Source organism: Solanum pennellii, chromosome 5, assembly GCF_001406875.1.
Source record: "Solanum pennellii chromosome 5, SPENNV200".
In the NCBI taxonomy this organism is placed as follows: domain Eukaryota; kingdom Viridiplantae; phylum Streptophyta; class Magnoliopsida; order Solanales; family Solanaceae; genus Solanum; species Solanum pennellii.
In genome coordinates, this window is record NC_028641.1 from 4,292,133 (window position 1) to 4,304,091 (window position 11,959).

An 11,959-nucleotide genomic window follows, 5' to 3' on the forward strand; every position below is an offset into this window, starting at 1 on the left:
TTGTTCTCCTACTTCCCAACATTTTCCCCCTTTTTGATGATGATAACCAATGATTTGTTACACATCAAGACTCTTTGTTAGTGATCAAATCTTCAATTCTTTGTCATCCATCAAAACTACAAACTTCATGTTTTCTCATTCCCCAACAGTTTAGTTTAAATTCACGTTATGATAGGATTAATTATGATGAGATTAGTTATGATGTAATAAGTTATAGTAAGATTATTTTTTATTGAGTGTTTGATTTGTTGTATTCGAAATGATAAATTTTAAGAACAATTTATTGGTTTACAAAAATACCCTTCATGAATGTAAAAAGTGATGTAACAAAAGGGTTGAAAGAAACATTTTTGTCATTTATTATTTTATTCGGGATAAATTATTCCCAAATTACTATACCACCCAAAGGGAGGGATAACTTATCCAATTACTAATTATTAATTCTGGAATAAATTATCCCGAACTTGCCAATCAATCAATAAATTAATTGGTACTATAATTTAATCTCAAAACTATTTGGTATTATTGTTCACACCAAACGACCCCATTGTGTTTTAATTTTGTCTCCCAACACCCACCTGATTCGAGTCAAATCGATCTTCCCTGTCATCTTATGGTAAGAATCATTGACTAGCACCATTGCCAGCTTCAAGATTGTGCTTCATCAAACAAATAATTTCTATTACACCATATTAAATAAATCAAACTATGATCATCAAACAAATAATTTCTGTTACACCATATTAAATAAATCAAACTATGATCATCGAAAATGTTAAAGAAAACAAATAATCTAGTGTACTCACGTCCAAACATCTTAATCTTAAAAGAAACAAACGATACATTAGTTATAAACACAAATACAATTTCCCAAATGGGATGTGAAGTGTTCTCTCTCTCTCTCAAGATAGAGAACAAACTTAAAAAGTATTCTATTTCCCTTCCCTTTGAGATGGGAAATAGACCAGAATGGATTTTAATCTATATACAGACCTATTGACAAAATCAAATACTAATATATGAAGACAAGGAGCTAAGACATGAATGTTCTAAAAGTGGTGGAAATTTAGACGGCATTTTCTGGCGTTTGGTTGTCGAATCTGCTGGTGAATACTTGTGTTGCCCGTGAACTTCTGTGTTGTAATCGCTGGTGTAGCATCTCCGACATCTTGTTGAAAAACTCCGCATCCCATCTCTGTATTAACACAGGATCTTCCGCGTAACAGATATATATGGATGTAACCGCGCTTTCCACCACAACTGTAGCCAGCCCGACCTGAAAACCAATATCATAGTGACATAAATAATAGGGAAAAATAAGAGCCATGGTGTGTAGTGGTGATCTAAAGGCAAACTAACTTGGCAACTAATAAGCTATGGTGTCTCTCGCATCTCAACTATCTCGTCGAGTAGTACCTCCCCACACCAAGAACTTAAATAATCAAGAAAGAACAGACTACGTTTTATGATATAGATCATTCATTGATCACATATCACACGATTCAGCCAAAGTCTCTGTAAAGAAATGGATCGTAAGGCCTAAGTCTAACTCGAAAGCTAACTCTTGACGGGAGGATTGCCCAAATCCATATAAGGAGGCGTCCATCATTTTTCATCCGATGTGGGACTCTTTAACAGTTCGTAACTGTGTTCTGAAATAAAATTTGATATGTATTCCACTAGTTTAAATTTGGTTCATAAAAGTGTGACCTTAGCTGCAACATCTCAGTATTACCTATTACTGTGTTAAAATCTCAGTAGAAGTAGTTATATTTCATGGGGTGCTCAAGCATATTCAGATTGAACTCCGACTTTGGAAGCACATCAGATGGAAGCGCAAGTGAGCAATGAGCCCGTAAGCAAGTACATGGTAGATTCGTAGGAGTAAACAGAGAAGGCTGATGAAGGTAATCACTTGTAAAGAAAAGGTCAGTACCATTCTTATTTCTTTGAACTTTATTTAACATCAGATCATTACAAAACTTGAGGACCATTTAAACAATTAAGTTTCAAAGGCACTCACAGCCAAGCACTAAAAGTAATACGAGAGGTAAGGCTGCTGACTATGACTTACCAAGATCATTCCCATCAACATGGAAGTAGAACCGACCATCATCACTCTGTCAGGATGCCTGATCCTTGTCCAAATTCCTGCACAAGTTCCGGCGACCAGCCCACCCACAACAGTTCCCATCAATATAACAGCACCTGAGCAATCATAGGCAATAAGTGCTTCAACTCCAGTTGATTGGAACAACTCCCACGCATCTCGTGCAGAGCAATTGAAGTTTTTACCATAAACTGCAATCTGCAAGGAGTATGTTTAAAATAACATCAAATTCACTAACTAAATGACATCTGCTTCTGGTGAAATTTTTTTAAAAATTCACTACAATGCATAATTTCTTATCTGTTATGGGCAGCATAGACCAAATTCAACATAAATTACTACTCAGAGAGAAATAACTGATTAGGGATGTGCTACTTTACATCACATATTTCCTTAAAATCCTTGTCTCACCCCTAAGCAGGACAAAGACTTGAGATATAACTTCTAAACCGTGAATCAGGAGTTTAGTTGTCTGGACAAAGAGATATCCCTGAATGGTGATCAGAAGTTGGAAGGTGAAGTAACACCTTCATTTGAAGAGAAGGGACATATTTTACAGATATATTGAAAAACCAACCACAACTTCAAGAAACTATTAACAACCTACCAGCACATAAGCATACTTATTGAAGAAACGGACTAAGGTCTCAACCAAATGAAAGAGGAAATCGACACAGCAAAGCAAACACTCATTCTTCCCAATCTTTGATCTGACTCCTCTAATCTGCATTATACGAAACCACTAATCAATCAAAACTGTTCATACATGCAGTTAAGCAATATGTAAGAGAAAATCTTACTCTTCATGTGAGAAGTTAATATAATGGACAATTAGACAAGAACAGGCTGACCAACCTTCCACCGTAATGTCCGGATGGCGGCTGTAAAAAGTGATCCATAGCAGATGCTGCCAAATGAGGTTGTAACAGCATAGCGTAAGGATTTCTTCAATGGTTTGGGAGGCATTGAGGTTGCTTGCCGACCACCATGAATGAGAACGAGAAACACCATGCCCGACACTATTACATGAATAATGTTACAGAGAACTGCGCCAGTCCAAAACAAACTCACACAGAATACCTGTACAAAACACATGCAATTGACAGCTCATGTTCTTGGCAACATAACCAATATATACTTGATAGAGACTGAACCCTAGAGTCAGAATCAAATAAAGAGCAAAAACTTGCCAGCTCACCACAAGAAGCCACCAGCGACCACCATCACCGATACTAAGTGCTATAACACCAGCTACTCCAAAAGACCAAAGCACTAGCCATGAAAGCATCACCAGCATGAATGCACATGAGACTCCCATAACTTCAGGAAGGCTGCACACCATCTTCACACTTCTTTGTAAAACCAACATGGTAAATGGAAGTCTGCGAAATTGGGAAAAGAAATATTTTCACAAAACTGAAACTTATACAACAGTTCCTTATCTGGAAAAAATTATCTCGACCTCTCTATTTATATGCTTTCTGAGCTTTGATATCCTTTTTATACACTACGCTTCCAGAGTTCAGAAAAAATTTGCACAAACCTCTCCATAGCTTTGTTTGAGTTTATGAGGCCATCAATTTTTTTTTCATAACCGAGAAATCTGCAAGGGCCAGTGGTGCTTGCCTCAAAACTTGGAGGATTCTTCCACTTGATGACAGGCTTTTATTTGCCTCAGGTCAAACCCATAAAGTTTTTAAACGTCAATCTAAACTATATCCTAGAAGTTACCAAGAGGAAATATGACGTAGGAATCGAATACTAAATTATTTTACTTCTAGCTCTCCTTCAGACTTCTTAATTTAGGGTTAATCTCATGGATGGTCAATCAATTTTCAGTTTATAGTACCAAAATTACTGAACTATTTTTCAATAACGGAAGTTAATTAACTTTACCAAAATGTCACAAAAATCACTAAACTACTTTTTGTAACAATAAAGCCATTCAACATATCCTAAGTACAGATAACACTAAAAGCCATTAGAAGGAAACAAATGAAACATTTTTCATTATACTTGGACAAAGTTGAGTGACTTTTCTTTGGCACAATAAAGTGAAAGCTTAGTAACCATCCGTAAGACCACCCCAAATACTTCTAATCAGGGAGAGCAACCTCCTTAAAAATGGCAGGATGACTTTCAATCCTAAGAACCTCATGATTGCTGTATTAGTATAGACTTTGAAACCTGCTTTCATTCAAAATCTGGATGACAGGGCTGACTCCAGATAAGATTTCTTTCAAGAAAGTTAATCTGCTGATGCTCCAGCAGAAGACAGACATGTAAATTACAAAGTAAATATTAGAAAAATTCTCACTTTATACAATCTCATAACAACACAATTTTCTCCAAACTGACTTAACAGAAAGGAGAATTTGGGTAACAGGTTGCATATTCACTGAGAAATAAAAACAAAATACTAGGCCAACAGATGGATAAAGATTAGATATCTTGTAAAAGAGAATTGAACTCAGATAGAAATCGATAAACACATAAAAGCAAGATTCTTTTCTGTTTTCTTATTTTTAAAAAATCATGATTATTTTCAGCTATACCTGTCTATGATTGATATTACGTACAAAAACTGCAATGCTGCACCAACAGAAAATGCAACCCCCCAGAAAAATTGCTTCTGCCAGAAACATAGCACACTGATCACAGCAAGATATGTTGTCAAGATGTGAACCGATAACTTCATCATGTTACTAGCACTTGAACCAAGCAAAACCAACCAAGCCCATGCCAGAACTGTTCCCACAGCACCACCTACTGTATACAAAGGCCAAAAATCTTCAGTCAAACCAGGCTGATTATCAAGGATCATCTTCGTGAACCTATCAATTTTGAGCCTATCCTTTTCCCTGAACCTGTTAAACCCCAATACTGCAAGTGCCCCACCTATCAACACTAGATGCAGCATGAATACCCCCATCCAAAACACATCTCGCCAATGCCGTGAAACTTGTGAAGTGAGTTGTCGAGATCTAATATCATCTCCACTAGCACTATTCCCCACCATATTCTGCAGTCAAAATACATACATAAATAATAATTAAAATCTGAAATTTCTCAATGTCTGCATAGCACAAGTAGGACTCGGTACTCCCGGCTTGATTCCATTTTATATGGTGGTTTTTATGTGGTTTAAGATGCTGAAGTCATTTAAGTAACATATAAGTGCAAAGAGAAGAAAATATTAAAGTAGGATTTGAACAAGAGATAGACATCATAAGCAAAACAATGAATTTAGAATGAAAAACAATTTAACATTCATAGAAAGCACAAAACAATGAATAATCAGTACTAAAAGCTTGAGCTAGACAGGACTTGAACAAGAGATAGACATCATAAGCACAAAAATGAATTTAGAACGAAAAACAATTTAACATTAATAGAAAGCACAAAACAATGAATAATCAGTACTAAAAGCTTGAGTACTGATAAACATACTAATCTTTTATACTTCCGTCGTCCCATCCCAATTTATACATACTTTCCAAAATGTCCAAAATTCTTGAGTCATTCCAATTTTTTTATACAACTTTCATAAACTAATATTCACTTTTAACCATTCAAAAAATAAACTTTTCATGAGATCATTTCTCCACTAAACTAATTTTACAAACACCATTTCCTTCCTCTACCAGTAATTAACAAGTCAAATCAACAAATTTATCCAGTCAACACCATCATATTCATGAGAATACAATAAATTAAATATCATAAATTCCAAAAACTCAAAGCAATTTAACATTACAAATTTATCCAACACTAAAAATCCACATCCACAGCAAAAAATTCGAATTCTTTTTCGCAAATTCAACCACTTAAAATCAAAAGCACACTAGTAAATACATCAAATTAAACAACAGTAACCACAATATTCACACAAATAAGTGTAAAATTACACTAATTAACAACTTATTTTAACTAAACATACTTTTAAAAATTGTAAATTCAATAGAATTTACTTCACAAACTCACTGTTAAACATCGATTTAAACTACAACAACCGCAATATTCACACAAATAAGCATAAAATTACACTAATAAACAATCAATAGTTAATTTCAAAAATTGAAAAAAAAAAGAGCGAGTAGTTAAATGTTTACCGGCGGCGGAGTAGCGGCGGAGGGAGAGCCGTAGCCGTCGTATGAGGAGGACGAAAGTGAAGAAAACTGAGAATCACTCATGGAGAAAATTCGTTGATCTAGGCGACTATTACAGAGAGAAGAAGTAACATTGGTGGTATAAATTCTTCATAGAGAAAAAGATTAGTTTATAAATTAAAATTAACTTAATTGAGAATTAATGAGGATAAGAGTCAATGGAAGTTTAATTTGGGGATTATGAAAATTGACTAATTACAAACTGTTTGGATTTATTAGAAATGAAACTGATAGGTAACCGTTAACAATTGGGAAATACAAACATTATTATCGTAGCGAAAGATATTTTTGATATAAAATACCATTTATAGATGATTAATTTTTTACGTAAATTCAGATTCAATGCATTTTTATAGAGCAGCAGATAATTATAAGGAAAAAAGGGGAATATTTTTGCAAAATGCCAACGTTTCTTCGTTGGATAATCTTTTAAAAAATTTAATTATTATTTTAATAATCAAAATATTAAATCTAAATTATTGGGATCAAAGATCCTGTTTCCATTTTGTTCGTTTACTGTATTTTACTCTCGTTAAGGGGGGAAGGTGTTGTATTATTTGATATTTTTTTTCTATTTTAATCAATTATTTAAATAATAAAATTGTAATAATATATCGATATGATTTATAAGTGAAGTTAAAAAGATTAAAATGTATTGAGATTCTATTCAGTTATTTTGAAAAATAAAAAAATTACTTCTAGTAGATTCTTGACTTGAGAAAAATTTGAAACACATATTATAACACAAAATACGATAACAAAATAACAAGAGATAGACGACAAATGAATTAAAGCTCGCAACGTACATAGTAATATATGTTGAAGAAAAAAAACTATTTATGTTTATAATAATTAATAGAATTTTCAATTTGAAATAGATGAATCAAACATATCCCATAACCCTTAAACATATATGCCAGAGTCTTTTTCTTATAAAAGGTAAAATGTTTCTCACCATTATAATAGTAAACAAAGATTCAAAATATGAAAACATAAATATTACAAATAAACAAAGAAAATTCAACATAAGGTTGATAAAATTGTGTTTTCTTTACCCTAATAAAGCCAGTAAGATGGACAGGACAATAATCATTTTTATAGTATTACTTTAGTCGCATATATAGTGGTTAAGGTTCGTTTTTCATAGAATAAGATATGATGATAACGACTTAATAAATATTTATATTAAATCAATCAATTTGATTTTACCGTTTCAAATTAAAGTGAAGAATACTTACTTGCACCAAAATGTATTAAAAAGTTCATGTTCTTCTTAAATTTTTTCTAATTTATGATCCAATTAATAAAAGTTAGTAGTGTGAGGGAATTAGATAGATAGCAACACTACACCTATTATATAATATATAGGGGCTTTATATTCTTTAATTAAAACCGTCCTAGCTACTTTCTAACATTTTTTTTAAAAAAATAATAATTAATATACATATATATATATAATACTAGTAATTTATATGATTTTATTAAATCACTTTAGCATTGAAAAATCTCTTATTAAGAGGTTATAAAGCATCGTAAAGATAATTTTAAACCTAACATTTGAAATTTCTAATAAAAAATAAAAAAATAATTATCATTTCATCGCAGTTTTTATATCAATAATATTTAATTTTTTCAATACTTTGACTTGTCCTATGTTCGATTTAAGAGGAAAATGGAAATGGTGCCCTCTTATAAGGTAAAAAAAAATGCAAGTTTTTCCTTTTTAGCTTCTCTGTTTGGTCCAAATTGAAGAAACAAAAGGGGTAGCCTTCTTTTTCTTTTTAAATGACTTTTGTACCACAAACTTTAATGAAATACGAAAAAGGTAATTTCAAAATTTAAATTTAATAAATTTGACCATTCAAAAATGTAATAGTAATAGTTCAATAAACTCATTCTAATTATAGACATAGTGTATAAAAATCATGAAGCGCGATAAAATATTATTGTCGTTTATCAATAATTAATTTTAATTTTTCAACTGTATTATTTTTATGAAATGATATATTTAGCTTCGCAATTAATAAAAAAATAATAATAACCAATATATATCGTAAAAGGTGTTAAATTTTTACTCTTGAACCTGTTGCAGTTCAAATAGTATTGAATTCGAAAATTATTTTTAAATATATATTAAGTTAAACGTGAATAAATAAAAATCGATAAAAAATACGATTATAGAAATTGAAGGGGGAGAAGTAGTATTTTAATAGTATCACACTGGACGTGTCATAACCGGAACATGCATATAACAACAAATTCTAGAAGCTTTTATTGATACTAAAATATATTTATGTCTGTGGAGAGTAGAGACTATCATCTGTCTGATTTTATTAAAAGTAAATTATTCATAAGGGTGCTAAATTCAAGTCAAATTTTGCTTCACCTTAAAAAAAAAATAAAAATAATAATAATAATAATAATATATATATATATATACGAATTATTGGTCAAGTAAAAAAATTTAAAAAATGTGGTAGACCGATAAAGGGCAAGCCAACAAGGATGTTTGGACATGTGATTCTACACTGATTCCATGTCATGATTTCATACTATGAGAATGAAATGGAATATCATATTCTCCAAAAATCATGATATGGAATTATGGAAATTTCATATCATGACTTGAGATTTTTTAAACACAAAAAATGATTTCCGAGTTTATATTTTGTTAAAACAACCTCACAAACTTTTAAAGCTTGAAATAATAGATTCAAAATATTGAAACTAGGCATGAACCATTATGATATTGAGAGACAAATGAAAATTGTCATAACTTGTGCAGTGTTAGATAATTATTTGCGAGAAGGAATGATGAAACATTTATGCTCTATGAGTATGAAAATATACTTGTGGATGATATTAACCAACAAATGGATCAAAATAACAATGTTGGTTCGTCTTCTCGATCACATGATCGACAAATGCAAGTTCAACATGAGGAGATTGTCCGTATTATGTGGGAGGATTGTATTAAAGATTAGTTCACTACAATTTATATTCAATAACATATAATTGGACTATTTTAATAGTTCACAACTTAGTGAGATTCGTATGTTTATGAGAAAATATACAATAAAAACATTTCATATACATGTCCAAACAAAACTTTAATTTTATCTCATGATTTCATATTATAATTTTATATCGCATGACTAAACAAGTCCTTATTATGTTATTTTTAAAAAAAATTACGAAAAGATGCACGTGATATCTTAAGATGAATTTTTCATTGGAATGAGAATACATACATTTTTAATTTCATATTCACGAGACACGTTGGGTTTCAAAGTAAACAACATGCACATTTCATTGAATTATACTAGCAATTATATAAAAGAAAGAAGCTTGAATTTAAATTAATCAAATCAATGTAATTCAAGTATTAGCTCATTATTAAATTAATCAAATCATTTCGATTCAAGTATTAGCCCATTATAATTATGCTGGAATGGATCAGTGAGTTTCTTCACGTGGATTAATAGAGGGATTAAGCAAATTAAAAGGTGAACAATTGAGCCCATAAATCCAATACATGGGGTCAGGGAAAACCCAAAATTCTAGTAAGGATTGCCTGCTACAGACAGAGAGAACAAAACAAATTTGATTCATTTTACGAATTATATTTGAAATTTATCAACTCGACTAATTTAAACGTAATAGAGGTTTACGTGCTATCCATATAAATCAATCACCCCACGTCCAACTTCACCCGAATCAAAATCCACTTCTTTTCCAACGGATTGCCCTTAATACCCCTCACACTATCAATAAATTACTATACAAAAACACATACTGAAATTGCAATAATAACACACACACGCACACTGAACCAGGTCCCACTTCATCACGTTACAGTTATTTTAAGTAGGCCCTGACCAAAATTGAAAATAACTTCCTAACTAAGGGGTAAAACAGGAAGTAAACAATTTTACTACTAGCATTGATTGGATGAGAATCCAATGAGAGAATTTACCAGGTCGAAACGGACACGTGTCCCTTCCTGTTGAACGTTACCGATTATCGATAGGGACGATGACGATGGAGCGAAGGCGAAACAAAATGTATTCGATGAATCAACAGGTATCAGGTAATTCTTAGCCGGTAATGCTAACTCATTCCCGTTAGAAAAATGGAACGACACCGTTGGTACTTCAACGCTTTTCATTGATTTCAAATCGTAACACGTGTCAAATAACGCAACGGCGTTAGTTGACGGCAGGTGTCTCGTTCCTTTCACGAACTCATCACGGAGCGTGTTGTACACGTCTGTTTTCAATCTCGTCACCGCCGTACCTGAATCGACGATTACTCCGCCGTCGCCGTTGTCGGCTATTTCGAAAGCTGATGGAGAAAGTGAAAGGATATTGCCGGCGACGCTGATTCCGGTTAAGTCTACGTAGTAGAATGTGTCGAGTTTTGAGTTTTTGATCATCGGAGCTGTGACGGCGTTCGGCGGAATTGCGCCGCCGAACTCGAGAGTTGAGGTAGAGTCGGAGTCACGGTCGACTAAGCAGTATGAGAAGGAAGATGCATTTATCTGTGAAGGAAATGATAAAGCGCCGCCGCCGAGACCTAATAATCCAGCTGCTCCGACGAATAAACCTTCGTTATTATGTCCACAGCCGATAGCGACATTCTCAACGGAAGACGAACCGGCAAATGTGATACTCTCCGTCACTAAATCTCCAACGGTATACGAGCCATCTCCGTAAGATACTTCGTATAAACAAGTATCATTCCTGCATTCAGAAACATCAAGCGATTTACACTGTTGCGTTTCACAAGTGAGCGGCGAAAACGTCGAAGACGAAGCAGGTTCAAAAATTGGATCAGCTTGTTGGTAACAATCAGCACAAGGAGAACACTGAACCCAGTTAACATCACTTCCGGTGTCTAACACCATATAAACTTGACTCGGCGGGTGACCAATTCCGATTCGTGAGAAATACTCACCGCTTCCTTGACTCGTCCCGGAAATAATTGGTCCTTCAATTTGCTCAGCTTGAATCTCTCGAAACTCAGTTTCCATCGGTTTGAGATCCGATTTCCCAATTCCTTGTACAACCAGATCTACACGAGTTTGAAGTGATTTAGCTCGAGCTGAGTCACGTTCAAGTCGAGCTAGCATCAATGAATTGTAATCCTTATGTGAAGTCCCCTGAACTGCTACTCGAGGATGCAGTTGAAAACTCAGCAATGATGAAGAAACTTGATTTTCTTCATGTTTCAGAGAATTCAGAGACGAATCAAGTGAGAACAGATTATGAGTTTTCTGAATGGAGGAAGAAACGTCGAGTATTTTTGTTCTTGAAGTATCATCTGGAGTTGTTCGCGAGAGAACTGTGGTGAATAACAGAACAAAGAAGAAAATGGATGTCGCCATTGTTGAAGGACTCGGAAGAAGAAAAAACAGTGCGACTGTGACACTGATGAGGACTGAGCTTTGGATTTATATATTACAGACTTCAAACAGAAATATACTGCGGTAGATAATTACTTTTCCCATTTCAAAATAATTTAACTAAGTTTTAATTAAAAAAAAATATTAAAATATTAACTAATTTAATAATAAAAAGGCGTAACATAATATGTTTTATATTGAATATATATATTTAAATTTAATAAGATTTCAATATCGAGACGAAGGATAAAAATAAACTTTAAAAAGGTGACGTTG

General features: G+C 33.1%; 2 protein-coding genes across 2 annotated transcripts; both read right to left on the reverse strand.

Moving 5' to 3' along the window:
• Nucleotides 1–792: 792 nt before the first annotated feature.
• On the reverse strand, nucleotides 793–6,439 carry LOC107018749 (CTL-like protein DDB_G0274487). Its single transcript, XM_015219311.2, has 7 exons — nucleotides 6,223–6,439; nucleotides 4,666–5,132; nucleotides 3,309–3,492; nucleotides 2,966–3,190; nucleotides 2,718–2,834; nucleotides 2,075–2,308; nucleotides 793–1,276 (listed from the first exon to the last, which is right to left on the reverse strand). Exons 1-7 carry the CDS (start codon nucleotides 6,301–6,303, stop codon nucleotides 1,067–1,069), a joined length of 1,518 nt encoding a protein of 505 aa, XP_015074797.1. The 5' UTR covers nucleotides 6,304–6,439; the 3' UTR covers nucleotides 793–1,066.
• Nucleotides 6,440–9,865: 3,426 nt separating this feature from the next.
• LOC107020661 (protein ASPARTIC PROTEASE IN GUARD CELL 1) lies at nucleotides 9,866–11,752 on the reverse strand. Its single transcript, XM_015221119.2, has one exon. It carries the CDS (start codon nucleotides 11,663–11,665, stop codon nucleotides 10,217–10,219), a length of 1,449 nt encoding a protein of 482 aa, XP_015076605.1. The 5' UTR covers nucleotides 11,666–11,752; the 3' UTR covers nucleotides 9,866–10,216.
• Nucleotides 11,753–11,959: the final 207 nt, after the last annotated feature.

Coding starts and splice junctions, on each gene's coding strand:
- LOC107018749 (XM_015219311.2), bottom strand. CDS start 6,303: ATGAGTGATTCTCAGTTTTCTTCACTTTCGTCCTCCTCATACGACGGC. Junction 3,493..4,665: donor GTAATATCAATCATAGACAG/GTATAGCTGAAA, acceptor CCAATTTCGCAG/ACTTCCATTTACCATGTTGG. Junction 1,277..2,074: donor TGTTGATGGGAATGATCTTG/GTAAGTCATAGT, acceptor ATTGGTTTTCAG/GTCGGGCTGGCTACAGTTGT.
- LOC107020661 (XM_015221119.2), bottom strand. CDS start 11,665: ATGGCGACATCCATTTTCTTCTTTGTTCTGTTATTCACCACAGTTCTC.